General features: G+C 52.0%; 1 protein-coding gene across 2 annotated transcripts; it reads right to left on the bottom strand.

The window, feature by feature from the left end:
* Nucleotides 1-2,347: 2,347 nt before the first annotated feature.
* LOC149523359 (uncharacterized) lies at nucleotides 2,348-16,212 on the bottom strand. Of its 2 annotated transcripts, XM_089770052.1 has the most exons (4): nucleotides 15,682-16,212; nucleotides 4,845-4,966; nucleotides 3,859-4,449; nucleotides 2,348-3,177 (listed from the first exon to the last, which is right to left on the bottom strand). In XM_089770052.1, the coding sequence occupies exons 2-4, from the start codon at nucleotides 4,952-4,954 to the stop codon at nucleotides 3,156-3,158; spliced, it is 723 nt and encodes a 240-aa protein (XP_089626178.1). In that variant the 5' UTR covers nucleotides 4,955-4,966; nucleotides 15,682-16,212; the 3' UTR covers nucleotides 2,348-3,155. The 2 variants fall into 2 exon arrangements, with proteins under 2 accessions (XP_089626178.1, XP_089626177.1); XM_089770051.1 differs by lacking the exon at nucleotides 15,682-16,212 and having other exon boundaries at nucleotides 3,859-4,985.
* Nucleotides 16,213-19,180: the final 2,968 nt, after the last annotated feature.

The raw sequence follows: 19,180 nt of genomic DNA, 5'->3' as shown, positions 1-19,180 counted from the left end.
AAGGTCCTGGTCTTCGCAACATCTTCTGGCAAGGAGTTCCACAGGTTGACTTTGCATTGTGTGAAGAAAGACTTTCTTTTTTTCATTTTCAACCTGCTGCCCATTAATTTCATTGGGTGACCCCTCATTTTTGTGATACAGGAAGGAGTAAATGACTCTTCTTTATTCACTTTTTCACACCGGTCATGAGTTTACAGACCTCTATCATTCCCTTTTTTTAGTTATCTCTTTTCCAACCTGAAAAGTCCCAGACTTATAATTCTTTCCTCATATGGCAGCCGTTCCAAACCCCTAATCTTTTTTGTTGCCTTTTTCTGAACTTTTTCCAATGCCAAGGTATCTTTTTTTTTAAATGAGGCAACCATATCTGAACACGGTATTCAAGATGTGGGTGTACCATGGACTTATACAGAGGATTATTTTCTAATCCTTTTTTCATGATTCTTAATATTCTAGAGGAAATCCCTGCCTTACGATGGCCCGAGTTATAGAACCATAGACTCGTAGAACCATAGAGCTGGAAGAGACCTTAGAAGGTCATCAAGTCCAGCCCCCTGCTCTAGGCAGAACCAATCCCAACTAATCAACCCAGCCAGGACTTTGTCAAGCTGAGACTTAAACTCGTCTAGGGATGGAGGCTCCACTACTTCCCTAGGTAACCCATTCCAGTGCTTCACCACCCTCCTAGGGAAATAGTTTTTCCTAATATCCAACCTGGACCTCTCCCACCACAACTTGAGACCATTGCTCCTTGTTCTGCCATGTGTCACTACTGAGAACAGCCTCTCTCCATCCTCTTTGGAACCTCCCTTCAGGATGTTGAAGGCTGCTCTCAAATCCCCCCTCACTCTTCTCTTCTGCAGACTAAACAGACCCAATTCCCTCAGCCTCGCCTCATAGGTCATGTGCTCCAGCCTCCTAATCATTTTGGTTGCCCTCCACTGGACCCTCTCCAATGCGTCCACCTCCTTCCTGTAGTGGGGGGCCCAGAACTGGACACAATACTCCAGATGTGGCCTCACCAGAGCCGAATAAAGGGGAATAATGACATCTCTGGATCTGCTGGCAATGCTCCTCCTAACGCACCCTAATATGCCATTAGCCTTCTTGGCTACAAGGGCGCTCTGTTGACTCATGTCCAGCTTCTCATCCACTGTAAGGGGAGTTGTGACCCTCCTCCCCCGCACGGACGACCATTTCTGTAAGTGCGGAAGGGGCCAAAACCCCCCGACTTACGTCCTCGGCCCACATTTACGACAGTGCACGGCACCTATTGTCAATAAGGGTTCGAGTTATGACACCCCCAACTTGTGACGCTTCCCCAGGAACCAATCGCGTCGCAAGTCGGTAGCCACCTGCATTTGCTTTTCTGGCTGTTGTGGCCCATTGAGTGGATGTTTTCAGAGAACGATCCCCAGTGACTCCGAGATCTCTCTCGAGTGGTAAAAGCCAATTCAGTCGCCAACAGTTTACACGTGGGGATTGTTTTCCATTCTGCATTTCTTAGCCTTTGTCTATTTCATTTGCCATTCTGGGGCCCGGTGACTTTGTTTTGCGAAACCCTTTTGAAGCTCTTCACCGTCTGCCTTTCCACAGCAGTAATGAATATATAAAAAAAACTACCTGAGGCCGGGGCACCTCATTCACTATAACTTCAGCAATAGTACAGGAGGCCTGAGCTTCAAACTGTGGCTGACTCGGTCTGCCTGGATGAGAGTCCCCGGAGAACTTTTCTGCCATATGGCTCAGCTCACATCATCTGGAGCCAGTGGGTGGCATCCCATCAGACTGGCCCCTGCCGAGGGGATATATACCACACCAATTTGCCCCACAAGTTGGAGTCCATTGATTCGGCATATTGGGGTGATGTGCACGTAGGACTTCCACCTCAGCCAAATTAACCAGAAGAGAAGCTGGTCATGGATGGGCTGTGCCTTGGGAACCCCATGGTGAAAGAGCTCCAAATGTGGGTCACTTACCTGACTCTAGCCCCCCTTGCACCACAGCAAATTTCAGGATTATCTGCGCAGCTCCTGTTGGCTAGGGGAGCAGAGCGTGGGGCTGGGGGCTCTGTCCCCCATTGCGAGCTCTGTGCCCCATCCCTGGGGATCCGGGCTGTCTGCTCAGGGGATCCCCACCCAGGGAGTGGGGATGGGAATTCTAGAGGTGGAGAGAGGAACTCCTGGACCCAGTACAACTCAATCTGTGCCATAGGCTGCTAGCAGGGAACCAGCCCTGATGAGGAGCAGCCTTTGGAGATCCAGCACCCTCAGGGGATGAAATGAGACCCCCCCTAGCATATGGACAGAGATGGGAGACCTGGACACACAGAGACGTGAGGCTGCAGGATGCTCTCAAGCTTTATTGGCAGCAATCGCAAGGCAGAGATTTGGCAAAAAGCGGCACCCACAGAATGGAACAAGCCCAAAGCCTCCGAGGACAGGGCAAGAAGCAATCGGCTTAAAGTGCAGCAAGGGAAGTTTAGGTTGGACATTAGGAAAAACTTTCTACTTGTCAGGGTGGTTAAACACTGGAATAAGTTGCCTAGGGAGGTTGTGGACTCACCATCCCTGGAGATATTTAAAAGCAGGTTAGACAGACACCTGTCAGGGATGGGCTAGATCAGTGTTTCTCAACCGTTTTTTATAAAGTATCCCTATACAAAAATGTGTAAGTACCTCCACTACGTATAGTTTTCACACACACATTTTTTTTCTACTGTTGCAACACATTTGTTTCAACAACTTAATCGTAGCCAGGCGGGCGATGAAATTTTTGGGAGTAAAAAGTACAAAAATAATAAAGCGCTGTGAAACTTACAACAAAAATTCAGTTGTCTCCACATTTCAGTTGTGTTGACTTACCCTCCCCCCAGACTTCTCTCGAGTACCCCTTAATCGATCTTGCTGTACTTGATCTTGCTGTGAGGACAGGAGACTGGAGTCGATGACCTGTCGCGATTCCTTCCAGTTCTAGTATTCTATGATTCTTGGACTGATTTCCAGAACGAAGAAAAGGGCTGGAAATGTTGCAGTTAGGTACCAGGAAAGCTGTTCTCTCAAGTTTTGCTGCACTTCGCAGATTTGACTTACGTTTATTCCTGCAATATTGAGTAATGGTCATGAATCAACTGTAAGTTTACTTGCAAAGGCCTTTCACAACCCTTTCGCAATGCATCTGTCAAGAAAAACACAAAAAATAAAAGAAATCAGTCTTAGCCCTGTATTTATCACACCGCTCTTGCTAAGCCTGATTCATACAGGATACATGAGGTCCTGCCGGCCTTGCACTACTGGCATACTATTAAATATATCAAGAAAAGGATAGGAGAGTAAAGGAAAGATATACCATAAATTAGCGTATACAACCCGCATCCATATATAACCCGCACCCTTGTATTACCGGAGATTTTTCTATCCTGTGTAAAAAAAATTATAGACTACCCGCGGACGTGTATAACCCGCAGAGACTTCTACAGCAGCCCCAGGCACTTGAGCAGCAGTGCGTAGAGAGCAGACACAAGGCCACGGCCATCCTGCTGTCGGCGAGCTGGCCGGCCTGCCGGAGGGGAGCCACACTTGTGCCCTGCACAGCCGCAACCAGGTGCCACCCACCCTCCTCTGTGTGGGGAGAATGCAAAGCGCAGCGCAGACGCGCTGGAAGCTCATCAGTTCTAATGGGGGGCAGAGCCACTTAGGGGAACTGATGCTCCTGGAGTAAAAATCGATTTATATAAGACGCGGACATGTATACGCTGCAGGGCGGGGTTTGTAAAAAAGGGTTTAACTCGCAGGCTATATATAGTAATTTATGGTATCTTAGCAGGTGACAGGTTCCCAGTTCCGCTCCATCATTTACCTCTTCCCCGCCAGGCAGGGGTGGTTCTGAGGTGCCGCCGCCGCGCAGTCCCTGCAGCCGTTGTTGTCACAGCGCAGCAAGGGGACGTCGCGCAGCCGGTGCCAGGCACCCAGCAGACCCTGGCAGGTCACTTCCGGCTTCAGGTCGTAGTCGAATATTTGCTGGAAGACAAAGGCCTTGTAGTTGTTGTCGAGGGGGTGGAAGGCGTCACTGGTCATCTGCACAATGTTGTCCCGCCCGGCCTGGCGCAGGCACTTGGTGGAGCAGGGCGAGTTGAAGCTGAATAAGATGAGGCAGCTGTTCTGGCCGTAGGTCCTGTTTTTCAGCTGGGCCACGAGACTCCTTGTGCCGGAGAGCAGGCGCCACTCGCTGTGCTCTGTGTAGTTCCTCTGGGGGGTGACCACGTTCTTCGGCCGGGCGGCCACGATGTTCCCATGGGGCGGGTTGTACAGGTCTCCAAACTGGCGAATGCTCCGTCTCATTTCTGCCAGCTGGGTCAGGGGCAGAAAGGTGGACACATCCTGGGGGTTTCTGCAGATGCCGTGGGGCAGTGTGGCCGCGAAGGCGTATTGCTTGTTAACTCCCCCATTCCTGAAAGAGCACGACACAGAGGGGCCAGAGGTCACCATGTGAGCCGGCAGGTGCCAAGCAAAAGGAGGAGAAGGAGGAATAGCCCCTAAAGAAAACATCCCGGCTCCAGGCTCCTTCTCCCCCCACATTCCCCAGAAGGAATATAAGAACGGCCAGGATCACCCCTAGAATGGAGGCGGGACATGAGCTAACGCAGGGGGCGGGGCATCCCTGCCAGGCTGGGTGCTCTTGACCCTCATTTCGGTGTCTCTGGAGCCTGGCATGGTAGCAGCCCCCTGCTCTCAGGTGGCGTCTGGGTAGAGCCAAGTACCGTAGGGCCCCCTAACCCCTTGGGGCAGCCTGCCAGCTGGAGGGACACAGCCAGGGCCATTCCCTACGCCAAGATGGTCACTCACAGATTAACATGATCCACGATCACTCTGAGAGCAGCCAGCCCGATGCTCCCGGTGGTCTCTGGCCCGAAGCAGAGGAGAAGGGGCAGCAGCAGGAGTCCGGCCCTGGCCATCCGTCCTGGCACCTGCACAGACCCCTCAGTGTCAGTGCCCTCAGACACTGGGCACAAACCCAGACACACCCTCAACCCACATCCCCCAAGCCCTGCCGTGCTATTGACAGGAATGGGAGGCAGAGGTCTAGTAGAAAAAAATCCTATTTCTTATTTGTAATGATATTTTAAGCATTCTAGTTTTAATGTACCAAGTTTGAATATGTTTTTTTTAATTTCTTTGAAGTAGAAATAGCTTTAGATTGTTGTAGTTGCTGTTATAGAAATGAGTTAGAATTCTTTGATTGAGAAGTATTGCATAAATAGGTTTTGATTATTTTGTTTTTACTTTTTAAGTAGATATTATCATAGAATATAGTGGAAACATAAAATGATTTGCTTTTTTTTAAAAAAAAAAAAAAAGCTTATAATTCTTGTTTTTGTATTTGTTGTGTGGGAGAGTAAGGAATATGTGAGCGGTATGGATGAAGGACACCAGTGAAAACCATTATCTTTAAAAACTCACGGAAATCGGGAGAGCTCCCGGATGATCAGAAAAAGGTAAATGTAGTACCCATCTTTAAAACAGAGAAGGACAATGCAGGGAATTACAGACCAGCCAGCCTTACTTCTTTCCCCGGAAAAATCATAGATGGGATCCTCAAGAAATCCATTTTGAAGCACTTGGAAGTGGGGAAAGTGATCAGGAATAGTCAGCATGGATTCACCAAGGACAAGTCATGCCTGGCCAATCTGATTAGCTTCTATGATGAAGTAACTGGCTCTGTGGACATGGAGAAGACAGTGGATGTGATATACCTTGACTTTAGCAAAGCTTTTGATACGGTCTCCCACAATATTCTTGCCAGTAATTTAAGGGAGCATGGTTTGGATAAATGGACTGTAAGATGGATAGAAAGCTGGCTAGATTGTCGGGCCCAACAGGTAGTGATCAAGGGCTCAACATCTGGCTGGTGGTCAGTTTCAAGTGGGATGCCCCAAAGATCTGTTCTAGGACTGGTTTTGTTCAACATTTGTATTAATAACTCAGATGAGGGGATGGATTGCACCCTGAGCAAGTTTGCAGATGACACTAAGTTAGGGGTAGATAAGTAGATATGCTGGAGGGCAGGGATAGGGTCCAGAGTGACCTGAACAAATTGGAGGATTGGGCCAAAAGAAATCTGATGAGGTTCAAGAAGGACAAGTGTAGAGTCCTGCCCTTGGGGCGGAAGAATCCCAAGCGTTGTTACAGGCTGGGGACCGACTCGCTAAGTAGCAGTTCTGCAGAAAAGGACCTGGGGGTTACAGTGGATGAGAAGCTGGATGTGAGTCAACAGTGGGGCCTTGTAGCCAAGAGAGTTAATGGCATGGTAGGATGCATTAGGAGGAGCATTGCCAAAAGATCTAGAGAAACGAGGAGGAGTCCTGTAGCACCTTATAGACTCAGGGTATGTCTACACTACAAAGTTAATTTGAACTAACAGTCGTTAGTTCGAATTAACTTTAATAGGGGCTACACATACAAACCGCTATTTCGAATTTAATTAAATTCGAACTAGCTGAGCGCTTAATTCGCACTAGAAGAACCTCATTCTGTGAGGACTAACGTCTAGTTCGAATTAAGAAGTTCGAATTAAGGGCTGTGTAGCCACTTAATTTGAACTAGTGGGAGGCTAGCCCTTCCCAGGTTGCCCTGGTGGCCACTCTGGGCCAAACCAGGGAAACTCTTCTGCCCCCATCCCGGCCCCGGAGCCCTTAAAGGGGCACGGTCTGGCTATGGTGCTCGTACCAGTTGCAAGCCTGCCAGCACCCAGCAAGTATACCCTGCACCTGACATGGGATGAGCCAGCCACCCGCTGCCCCCCAGCCCTCCACCTCTTCCAAGGACCAGGCTGGCGGCTCCCAGGAGCCTGCCCGGGGCCGCAAGAGGTGGGTGCCTGCCTGGTCTAGTGCAGAGATTGTAGACCTCATCGAGGTTTGGGGGGAGGCCTCGAACGTCCACAATCTCTGCACTAGCCACAGGAATGCGGCCATCTACTGCCGCATGGCTGACAACCTGGCCACCAGAGGCCACATGTGGACCCAGGATCAGGTCTGCTGCAAGATTAAAGACTTGCGGCAGGCCTACTCCCGGGCCTCCCAGCCGGGGCCGACCCAGAGGCATGCCCTCATTATGAGGCCCTGGACCACATCCTGGGGGCTCATGCAGTCCATGCCCCCTGGGTGGTGATCGACCCCGGGGCAGAGGGACCCGTCCTGAACACGGAGGAGGAAGAGGACGCCGAGAGCCAGGAGCCTGCAGGGAGACTGCCCAGGACCCAGGACCCCCGAGGCATCCTACAGAGCACATCGGTTGTGTCCTCTGAGGCCGGGGAGGGCTCCACATGTGAGTGCCATCATGCTTTCCTTATGTGTATGGGGCTGGGTGGAGAGGGAGCCCAGGGACCATGCGCCTGGGCCTTGCTCACCATGGAGCAGCAGCTGGGTGTCATGCAGGGGCCCTGGCCTTGCAGAGGGGGGCTGGGTTTCACCCACTGTGTCCCCAGGGAGAACTGACCACTGCTCTTGTTTCACCACAGCTGCAGCACCTGGGACTGCAGGGTGCACCACTCCACCTGCAACAGCCGCCCACGCCCGGGCCAGCAGGCGCGCCAGGAACCTGGAAGACTACCAGTGGTGGCACCTGCGGCTACTTGAACACCAGCTCCGCACCCAGGAGCACTGGGTCCGGGAGGATCTGTGGCTGCGGCAGCGGAGTGTGGAGGTGCTGAAGGAGCAGAGCCGTGCCCTCCAAGGTCACCTCCAGACCCTGGTTGACAGGTTCCTGCCTCCTCCTGCTCCAACTCCTGCAGCCGCCCCAGCTCTCACTCCTCCTCCCACCCCTGCGCCCCCTCCTGCTTCCTCCGCATCCCCCATCCCTCCTGCCCCACCCTCCACACCCGCTCCCCCCCCAACGCCCCCACACGCACAGTGCTGCGAGACGGCAGAGCCAGCAGGACCCCCAACCCTGAGCTTTCCCTTCCTTTCCTCCCCCTTCCAGCTCCCTCCTCCCAGGTTTCCCCCTCCCCTTTCCCTCCCTCCCCCAACCCCAGTTATGTAAAATAAATAGAGGTTTTTCTGGCAAAACAGGTGTTTTTATTTTACATTAGGAAGAAGGGTTAGGGAGGGGAAAGGGGAAGTGGGGGAGGGTGGAAGAAGGCCCCAGTGGGGCATGCAGGGAGAGTTCAGTCCTCCTCCACCTGGAAGCTCTCCCACAGGTCTTCCTGGATCTGGACGGCCCCCCGCTGGGCCTCCCGGATGGCGGCGGTGCGGGGCCGCGCGTACTGGCCAGCCATGCGGTCAGCCTCAGCCATCCAGGCTGGCAGGAAAGCCTCCCCCTTCTGCTCGCACAAATTGTGCAGCACACAACATGCTGCCACCACGGGAGGGATATTGTGGTCGGTGAGGTCGAGGCGGGTGAGGAGGCACTGGAATCGGGGTTTCAGGCATCCGAAGGCCCCATCCACCACAATGCGGGCCCTGGTGAGCCTGGCATTGAAGGCCTGCCTGGAGGGGTTGAGGTGTCCCATGTAGGGCTTAATTAGCCAGGGCTGTAGGGGGTAGGCCACATTCCCCACCAGGCACACGGACATGTCTACGTCCCCGACCCTGATGTGGCGGTCGGGGAAGAAGGTCCCAGCCTGCAGCCTCTGGCACACGGAGGAGTTCCAGTACACCCTGGCATTGTGTGCCTTGCCAGACCAGCCCACATTAATGTCCGTGAACTGGCCCCTGTGGTCAGACACGGCCTGCAGGGGGACGGAGAAGTACCCCTTCCGGTTGATGTACTGGAAGGCCTGGTGTTCTGGGGCACAGATGGGGATATGCATCCATCGATGGCCCCCCCGCAGTTGGGGAAGCTGAGGGCGCCGAACGCCCGGATGACGGCGTCCGGGTCGGTGAGGCGGACCACCCTGCGGAGAAGCACCCTGTTGATGGCCTTGACCACCTGCAGAGAGACACAGCAAACTGTGAATCACTGGGGTGCCCAGGTGGCAGGGGAGTGTTCGTTCCCTGGCAGTGCCCCACATCCCAGATGCAACCCCAGCTGTGATCCTGGCCGCTGTGGGCAGTGTGTAGTACAGCTGGGACAGCGCGAACCCTCCCGTGTGGGGCACTTTCACCTCCTCCCCCCCCCCATTTTTCCTGGGGCGGCCCATCCCCTCCTTGCAGCCCCCCTGAGCCCCCAGCCCAGTGGCCGGTGTGTGCCGTACCTGCATGAGCACTGCTCCGACGGTGGATTTCCCCACGCCGAACTGGTTCCTCACGGATCGGTAGCTGTCCAGTGAGGAGAGCTTCTAGAGGGCGATGGCCACACGCTTCTGGAGGGGGATGGCGGGCCTCATGCGAGTGTCCCATCGCTGCAGTGCAGGGGCGAGCCACTCGCAGAGCTCCAGGAAGGTGTCCTTCATCCTGAAGTTCTGGGTCCACTGTTGGTCTCCCCAGTGCTCCAGGATGATGCGGTCCCACCAGTCGCTGCTGGTGTCCAGACGCCAGATGCGGCGGGGCACTCTAGTGTCCGGGCACTACTGCAGCTCTTCCATGGCCCCCAGGGAGGCCAGGGGGAGAGGCAGGGGGCTGACGTGCACCAGATGGTGCCAGGCAGCCTCCAGCCATTGCTGGCAGGCTTGCAGTAGCAAGTCCAAAAACTGGAGCAGAATGCCCAGGGCGAGCTCTGGCTCCATGGTGCCGACTGCGGCGGCGTCCGCAATGGGAACCACTGACACAGGAGGCGGAGAGGAAAACGCTTTGCTGTCCCTCGGCGAGGTTGGCAAGCAAGGGGAAAAGCTGAGAACCAGCTGTCCAGGGGGGTCCCTTTAAGCTCGAGCCTCAGATAGCCTCAGACAGCAGCCACACAAAGCAACTACTGACCTGATGCCCTGCCAGGACCGGTTTCAGCTGCCCTTAAATGCGACCCAGTGTCCAATCAGCGTGGACGCGCTAGTTTGAATTAGCAAAACGCTAGTTCGAATTAGTTTTTGGGTCTAGATGCGTTATTTCGAATTAGCTTATTTCGAATTAACTAATTCGAAATAAGTTAGTTTGAATTAGCACTGTAGTGTAGACATATAACAGATTTATTGGACCCTAAGCTTTTGTAGGCAAAGTCCCACTTCATCAGAGGCATGTAGTGGAAATTTCCAGAGGCAGGCATAAATATGCAGGCAAGAGTAAGGCTAGAGATAACAAGGTTAATTCAGTGAGGGAAGATGAGGTCCACTTCTAGCAGCTGATCCAGAGAAGTGATTATTCCTCTTTATTCGACTCTGGGGAGGCCACATCTGCAGTATTGTGTCCAGTTCTGGGCCCCCCACTACAGAAAGGATGTGGATGCATTGGAGAGGCTCCAGTGGAGGGCGACCAAAGTGATGAGGGGGCTGGAGCATATGACCTACAAGGAGAGGCTGAGGGATTTGGGCTTATTTAGTCTACAGAAGAGAAGAGTGTCGGGGGGGGGGGGAGGGGGATTTGAAAGCAGCCTTCAACTTCCTGAAGGGAGGTTCCAAAGAGGCTGGAGAGAGGCTGTTCACAGTAGTGACGGATGGCAGAACAAGGAGCAATGGTCTCAAGTTACAGTGGGAGAGGTGTAGGTTGGACATTAGGAAAAACTTTTTCCCTAGGGCTGCGTCTAGACTGCAAGCCTCTTTCGAAAGAGGCTTTTTCGAAAGATACTTTCGAAAAAGCCTCTTTGGAAAAAGAGCATCTAGACTGCAAGCAGTACTTTCAAAAAAGCAAGCCGCTTTTTCGAAAGAGAGCACCCAGGCAGTCTGGATGCTCTTTTTCGAAAAAACCCTGTTTGCATTCAAGAACGCCTTTTTTCGAAAGAGCACTTTCCAAAAAAGGCGTTCTTCCTCGTGAAATGAGGAGTACCGCCATCGAAAGAAAAGCCGCGTTCTTTTGATTTAATTTCGAAAGAACGCGGCTGTAGTCTAGACACAGGTGAAGTTTTTTCAAAAAAAGGCTACTTTTTTTGAAAAAACCCTGCAGTCTAGACACAGCCTAGGAGGGTGGTGAAGCGCTGGGCTGGGTTCCCTAGGGAGGGGGTGGAATCTCCATCCCTAAAGGTTTTTAAGTCTCGGCTTGACAAAGCCCTGGCTGGGATGATTGAGTTGGGATTGGTCCTGCTTTGGGCAGGGGGCTGGACTCGATGACCTCCTGAGGTCTCTTCCAGCCCTGGGATTATATGAGTCTATGAACCAGGGATACTGAACAACAGACTAGAATGCGTAACAACAGAGGGCAGATTGGCAACCCAGGTAGAGGGTGCATCAACACAGCCCTGCAACTCAAAATAAGCGGCACAATTTAAGCGACGCAAATTGTGTATCTTATTTTGATGCCATTTCAAAATCATTTATTTTGTCAATTTTGAAATAAAGCGCTGTTCTGAAACCCCCTTACTCCTCGTGGAATGAGGCTTACAGGGTCGGAGGAATAGCAAGCCTGAAATAACAGGCTGCTGGGTAGTTTGGGATAGCTCTTTCGGGAGACTCCAGTATCCCAAAATAGTGTTGCAGTGTAGATCTAGCCTGCGGGAAAGGGTGAGCTTTTGTCAATAGGAACAAGATATTCATGCCAGCTTAGCCTGGCAGAATAAAGAAGAGAAGGTGAAAGAAGAACAACCATGGAAACACACATCCATCAGAAAAACAGCCTGACCATGCAACACCCACCTATCCTAATGGGGAAGGACCATGAAAACTTTCTTTGATTGGATAACAAGTCTTGCAGGTAAGAGAAAAGAGGTGGACGTGGTATACCTGGACTTTAGTAAGGCATTTGATATGGTCTGGCATGATCTTCTTATCAATAAATTAGGCAAATACAACTTACATGGGGCTACTATAAGGTGGGTGCCTAACTGGCTGGAAAACCGTTTTCCGAGAGTAGTTATTAATGGTTCACAATCCTGCTGGAGAGGCATAACAAGTGAGATACTGTAAGGGTCTGTTTTGGGACCTATTGGCTATGTCTACACTGGCATGATTTTCCGGAAATGCTTTTAACTGAAAAGTTTTCCGTTAAAAGCATTTTCGGAAAAGCGCGTCTAGATTGGCAGGACGCTTTTCTGGAAAAGCACTTTTTGCGGAAAAGCGTCCGTGGCCAATCTAGACGCACTTTTCCGCAAAAAAGCCCCGATCGCCATTTTCGTGATCGGGGCTTTTTTGCGGAAAACAGCACTATGATGTCTACACTGGCCCTTTTGTGCAAAAGTCTTTCGGAAAACGACTTTTGCCCGAACGGGAGCAGCATAGTATTTCCGGAAAATCACTGACGATCTTACATGAGATCGTCAGTGCTTTTCCGGAAATTCAAGAGGCCAGTGTAGACAGCTTGCAAGTCTTTCTGGAAAAGCGGCTGATTTTCCGGAAAAACTTGCCAGTCTAGACACAGCCGTTCTGTTCAATATCTTCAACAATTTGGATAATGGCATAGAGAGGATGCTTAATAAGTTTGCAGATGATACCAAGCTGGGAGGGGTTGCAAGTTCTTTGGAGGATGGGTCATAATTCATAATGATCTGGACAAACTGGAAAAATGGTCTGAGGTAAATGGATGAATTTTAATAAGGACAAATGCAAAGTGCTCCACTTAGGAAGGAACAATCCCTGTCACACACACAGAATGAGAAGTGACTGTCTAGGAAGGATACTGTGGAAAGGTATCTAGGGGTGGGCGGAGATCAGAACTCTGCCCCGCTCCCAGTGCAAACAGGACTGATTCTGGATTAACACAAGGGGCTGAGATCAGAACCCCGCCCTGCCCCCAGTGCAAACAGGACTGATTCTGGATTAACACAAGGGGCTGAGACCAGCCTGTGACCCCAACCCTTACACTGCTGCTTTTTTCTTTTCTTTTTTTTTAATTCTTCTGGAGGAAGAGGTTTGTCCAACATTTGGCCTGTCTAGACTGGACCAAATGTCAGAAAAACCCCTTCTTTTGGAAGCCCCCTTATTCCTTGTGGAAAGAGGAATATGGGGTGACCAAAAGAGCATGTTTGCTCTTCCACTAAAAGAAGTGAAGAGCAAACACATCCCTGGACGCAGAAGAGATTTTCTGGGGTAGCTCCGGAATCCAGAAAAACTCCTGCAGTCTAGCCGGACCCTCGCTGGGTTGAGACAGGATGTGCAGGCTCCGGGGTGGGAATGAGGGATTTGGGTGTGGGAAGGGGTGAGAGGTGCAAGCTCTGGGAGGAAACCTGGACGCAGAAGGAGGTGGAGAAGGGGACGCTGGTTCGGGGAGGGGGCTCCAAGCCAGGCAGTGTTGGGGTCAGATGTAGGGTTAGGGTACTAAGCAAGCCACAGGTATGAAGGTTCAGGAATTTGGGTTGGGGTGTGTGAGGGGCTCAGGGCAGGGGGTTCCAGTCTATGATACGCTCAGATGTAGGGTCTGGAGGAAGGGGGAGTGCAGGTGTATCATGATGCTGTGGGCAGATGGGGGCTTGGCCCCAGTTGGGGGTTTGTTGGCCAGGCTTCATTTTTAAATAAAATACTGTGTCAAACACAAAAGGTTTCTGCATTGTCTTTATTTCTGAGAGGGGTGGGGAACCTGTTTTGAATCCGGGGTCACTGCCCCACAGAAAAGTCAGCTGGGGCCACACAAGGGAGATGCAAAAAAAACCCCAATTCCTCCCAGGATCCCCCCCCCCCCCCCTCCCCGAGGAGGGAAGCCCTGTCGCACGCCTCCGGGCCCGACTTCACCCTCCCGCGGAGCAGGGAAGCCCACGCATGCACCCCCCTCGGGGCTGACCCCCCCTCCCCCGTGGAGGAAGGAAGCCCCGTTGCACACCTCTCCCAAGGACTCCTCCTTCCTCCCCCCGCCCCCCGCACAGCAAGTCCCCAGCACGCCACAGAGCTGGAGGAGGGGAGCAGGCAGTGCACTTCCAGAAACCCCAGAAGTGGCGCGCAGCTGCCGGACTTCTGTGCACCCCACGGGAAGCCGGCACGACCTCCATAGTCACTGGCGGGAGGTAGTGGGGCTTCCCGGGGGTGGGAGGAATTGGGGGGGGCCTGAACGCCTCCTAATCGATGGGTTGGTGACCACGGACCTAGACGGTGCTTGGTCCTGCCGTGAGGGCAGGGGACTGGACTCGATGACCTCTCGAGGCCCCTTCCCGTCCTAGTGTTCTAGGATTTGGTGATTACAAAAGGGGGCGGCTTTCCCGTAAGAGCCGGATTTGTCCTGCCATTACCAGACAGGAACCTGGTTCTTCCCTCACAATTAGCCCACCGGGCTAATGAGAGCAACTGGCTGATAACTATACCATCCGTGGCAGAGGATGTGTGTGCGTGTGCGCCTTTGTGTCCTCAGTGAACATGGCGTATTGCCTTTTCCCGGGTGCGTCTTATCAGCATAACCGAGGGACCCCGAGGACACTGGGGACATGGGGAGTAGGGACGATTCAGCGGATGCTCCATCGTGCAGGGTAGGTGGGATGCAGAGGGGACTCCCCTGGGCCTACAGGGGCAGGAGGGAAGAGATGTGGGGACTGCAGCCAGGAAGGGCGAGGCCCCTCTACTTCTGTCCTAATCAACCGTCCGTGTTCCCCTTAAGCTGAGCACCTGGGCAGTCACCTGGGATGATTCCAATGCCCCCCAGCTGATTAGCAGAGCGCCCACAGCCAGCAGCCTGTGTTTTTAGTGGTGGTGCATGCACCTAGGTGCACATAATAAAATTTATTCTGAACTTTGGGTGGGGAAAATTAATAGAGGGAACATTGTCAAACAGGAGAGGCTGTCGGATGGTTGCTGTGGGCCACAGACACCAGGGTTTGGGGGAAGAGAGCAGGACGTTGGATATTTGAATACTGGCAGAGAAGAAGGAGTCTGGTCTTGAGCATCCGTCCTGGCATCTCCGCAGTGTCAGTGACCCCCAGCCCTGGGCACAAACCCAGAGCCCCTCCCCCGACCTACATCCCCCAGCCCATGCTGTGCTATCGACAGGAGAGGTGGAAGAGGGACCATATGGGTCTCCATGGGGCAGCAGGCAGCGGAGGAGTCATCAGCATTTCCATGGGCAGGAAGGGGCATGAAGCTCTCTCTTGGGGCAAGGACAATAACAGGTTCTTTTCCTAGGCAGCTGCTGTAAGTTAACAGAGAAGCTGGTGAAACACACCCAGGGTACGTTCTACCCAGCAAGCAGTTATTTCAACCTAGGCGACGTCTGAACGACACCCCTCTGTCGGCAGAGGGATGTAAATTAGACGTCTCGAATGTGAAAATGAAGCGGGGATTTCAATATGAAAAAATGAGGAGTACAGGATCTTCCCAAAAAGCGCCCCGTTGTCAGAAAATCTGCATCTAAACCGCGGTTTCACTTTCGACATGGCGCTGGTTCAAAACAGCGCCGCGACGCGATTATGCATATGAAGGGCGGGATATTTAAATCTCCGCTTCATTTGCACTTTCAAAACGTCTAATTTACATCCCTCGGCTGACAAGGAAAGTCGGGGGAAGAGCGTTCTTTCTCGGGCATCCTGCTGTGTAGACAGAGCCCAAAGCCAAAATACGCTATTTCGACTTCAGCTACGCAATTGACGTAGCTCAAGTTGCGTAGCTCATTTCGGCGTTAGTCCTGCTGCGTCGACGTGCCTCCAGACACATTATTTGATACAGGCAACATCCTGCGCACGACGGTTAGAATAAACTCATTTTCCTCAGTCCCTGCCTGGCTCATACCCCCAGCCCCGCATGGCCCATACTTACCGGTTACAGAGACCGCTGGAGACAGAGACGGAAGGAGAGGAAAGCGCTGCCAATCCGAAGCGAGTCCTGATTCCGTTTACACTGTCTCAAGTACCGAACGAATCAAAAAAAATAGGACGCAGGGACGGTATTTTATACCATTCCATATGGTAATACAGGGTGGTGAATCATATTGGATCTTTGATTATAATAAGGCTGGCCCGATCCATATTAGGCGTTTGCGGTGTTCATAGGTAAGCATTAAGCATTAATATTCATGATTTGCAGCACTTATTTCTTAATGCCTGTATGTAAATGTGGTCAAACGGCTTAGCCATGGCGTAGCCACTTCATTGCTAACTTCCCCAGCACTCCCAGTTTGCAGGAGCTTGCGGTCTGCTGGCCCGTTTGTGGTTACCTGTTTGTCTCTCAGAAGGAGAATGCAAAATATTGGAGCCGGGGCAGGACATCTCCTTAGATGGACAGTATTCAGCGAACTCCCAGCTGTGAGCACAACTCCTGCATCCAGGCCTCATGCTTCACTCCCCATTTCCTTACGCACACACCCCATAAATGTCCCTAGGTAAGAAGCAACACATCCCTGGTACATCTTGCACACTAGGGTCATTTTACCTGTAGTGAGTCCCAAGGTAGCCATGACAGGGTCACAGATCAGAAGATCAGGCCAGCGCTCCACACCTTCTAGCCTGAAGACGTTCCAATTCTGTAGGTAGATGACTAATCAATTGAACATAAGAACATAAGAACGGCCGCACTGGGTCAGACCAAAGGTCCATCTAGCCCAGTGCCCTGTCTGCCGACAGTGGCCACTGCCAGATGCCCCAGGAGGAGGGAACACAACAGGGAATCCTCACACGATCCTTCCCCTGTCATCCACTTCCAGCCCCTGACAGAGGCTAGGGAACCATTCCTGCCTATCCCGGCTAACAAGCCATTGATGGACCTAACCTCCAGGAATCTATCTAGCTCTTTTCTGAACCCTGTTAAAGTCCTGGCCTTCACCACATCCTCCGACAAGTAGGCAAGGGTTGTTCTATTAAAAAGTCTCAGAGAGGTCACCCTGCTTGTCTGTAACTTTCAAAACAATGAGTAGTCCTATGGCACTTAAGGTATGTCTCCACTACAGCATTATTTTGAAATATCTAAGAAATAAATAGTTAATTCGAAATAATGCGTCTACACACAAAATGCATTTCGAAATAGCGTTTTGCTATTTTGGAATAGCACGTCTACACTGAGTGGACGCTGAATCGTATTTAAGGCCGGCTGGAACCAGGTCCAGCAGGGTATCAGATCAGGAGTTACTTTGTGTGGCTTCTGCCTGAGGCTATCTGAGGCCTGTGCTTAAAGGGACCCTCCTGGACAGCCAGCTCTCAGCTTTCCCTGCTTGCTTGCCTACCTCGATGAGGGACAACAAAGCATTTTGTCTCTGCTTGGTCTGGTTGCCCTCATTCAGGACACCACAGCTCTCTGCAACATGGAGCCGGAACTGCCCCTGGGCACTCTGGTGCTTCTCGTGGATGTGTTGCTGTGAGCCTGGGTTAAGGATTAGATGTAAATTGTTAATTATTCAATTTAAATATTGTATTTAATGCCTTTTAATGCTTGTGGAGGCCTTTTAATGTTTTTAATGCTGTTTTAATTGCTTAATACTAAATATACATATACAGATAGTGCTCTTGAATTGAGTGCAATAAACATGTTAAAGGTATATTTAAGATACTGTGAAAGACTCTTTTGTTCTGTGAATACTGAACAAAATGGGTAGTGTGATACAGCATGATCAACAGGATCACAGCGCCCCCTTGTGACAATGTCCCATCGCACAGCCTTAATATTAACTAGATTTATCCGGCGTTGCTCGGGTCCTTAACTCAAACACGTTTTGTTTTTCTTCATTGAAATCATTGCCCTGGGGATGCGGGGTTCAGTAGGCACGCTGGCCCAGAGAGAGAGGCCCACCCCAACCTTCTCTTACCCCAGCAGCTTGGGGCCAGGTAAGAAGCATCTCTCCATGGCTGCTGCAGCTGCAGCAGACCCAGCTGGGCCATGCAGACACACAGACACACTCTCTGAAATATACAGTAGATATCTGTTTCTTTCTCCACCTCTGAGCCCCAGCTGGCCCTATGGCATTATAGCTGTCCTGGTGCCCATCTCTGACTCCTTGCTGCCCCCATGTGGTCATTCTGCAGTATAACCATCCCTGCTACCAGACCAGTCCCTTGTCATTTTATGAGAAACAATCAAATTCCCAGCACTTCCCACAGTCCTGGGACAACCAAATCCTGACTTTGCTGTATCTTTTCCTTGTTAATCACTCCATATGTCATTTACTATGGAGCTGTCTACCAGCTTTTTCTTTGGTGTAAGATTGAAGGTGTCTCTGACCTGCGATGAGGGACTTATTCCTTGGGACTGGGAGTAACCTGAATATTTGTCTTAGGGGGTACCCATGTTCGTCTGTAACTTTAAATACAGTGAGTAGTCCTGTGGCACCGGAGAGACTCCCACAACTATATAGGGTCATGAGCTGTCACGGGGGGGAAGCGGAGCAGTGAAATTACAGCGCTCCCAGCCAATTCAGGGTTTGTGCCCCGCTTCCTCACAGTCTGTCCAGAGATCAGCAGCAACGCAGACAGCATGACAGAGGAACACAACTGCACCATAGAACATCTTAAGAGAAGCTGGTCATGGGCGGGCTGTACCTTGGGAACCCCATGGTGAAAGGGCTCCAAAGGTGGGTCACTTACCTAACCCCAGCCCCTCTTGCACCACAGCAAATTTCAGGATTATCTGAGTAAATGGAGAGTTTTCCGAGCCCTGACACCAGAAGAGTCGTCTCAGTCTCGCCCAGCGGGGAGGGTCCCTTCTGGGAGTCAAGGAGTTTGCGGGGGGAGCTGCCTTCTGGGAACTCTAAAATGGGGGTTTGGTTCCCAGGCGCAGCTCCTGTCTTCTAGGGGAGCAGAGCGTGGGGCTGGGGCCTCTGTCCCCCATTGCTAGCTCTGTGCCCCACCCCTGGGGATCCGGGCTGTCTGCTCAGGGGATCCCCACCCAGGGAGTGGGGATGGGAGTTCTAGAGGTGGAGAGAGGAACTCCTGGACCCAGTACAACTCAATCTGTGCCATAAGCTGCCAGCAGGGAACCAGCCCTGACAAGGGGCTGCCCTTGGAGACTCAGCACCCCCACGGGATGACGTGAGACCCCCAGGCATATAAATGGAGATGGGAGACCCGGCAACTGACAGAGATGTCAGGCTGCAGGATGCTCTCAAGCTTTATTGGCAGCAATCACAAGGCAGAGACTTGGCAAAAAGTGGCACCCGCAGAATGGAACAAGCCCAAAGCAGCCCCCCTTGATGGAGCTCCATGCACTGAGATCCCCATGGCCCCACCTTGGCTATTGGCCATGCCCAGGAATCTGCCCCACCATCTGAGTAAAGGGCTCCCCCATCAGATCCAGCCCCAGGATACAGTCACCAGCCACCTTCCCTTACCCC

The sequence above is a fragment of the Pelodiscus sinensis genome, chromosome 18, assembly GCF_052426305.1.
Source record: "Pelodiscus sinensis isolate ZL-2025 chromosome 18, ASM5242630v1, whole genome shotgun sequence".
In the NCBI taxonomy this organism is placed as follows: domain Eukaryota; kingdom Metazoa; phylum Chordata; order Testudines; family Trionychidae; genus Pelodiscus; species Pelodiscus sinensis.
This window is presented reverse-complemented; position numbering and strand designations above follow the sequence as displayed.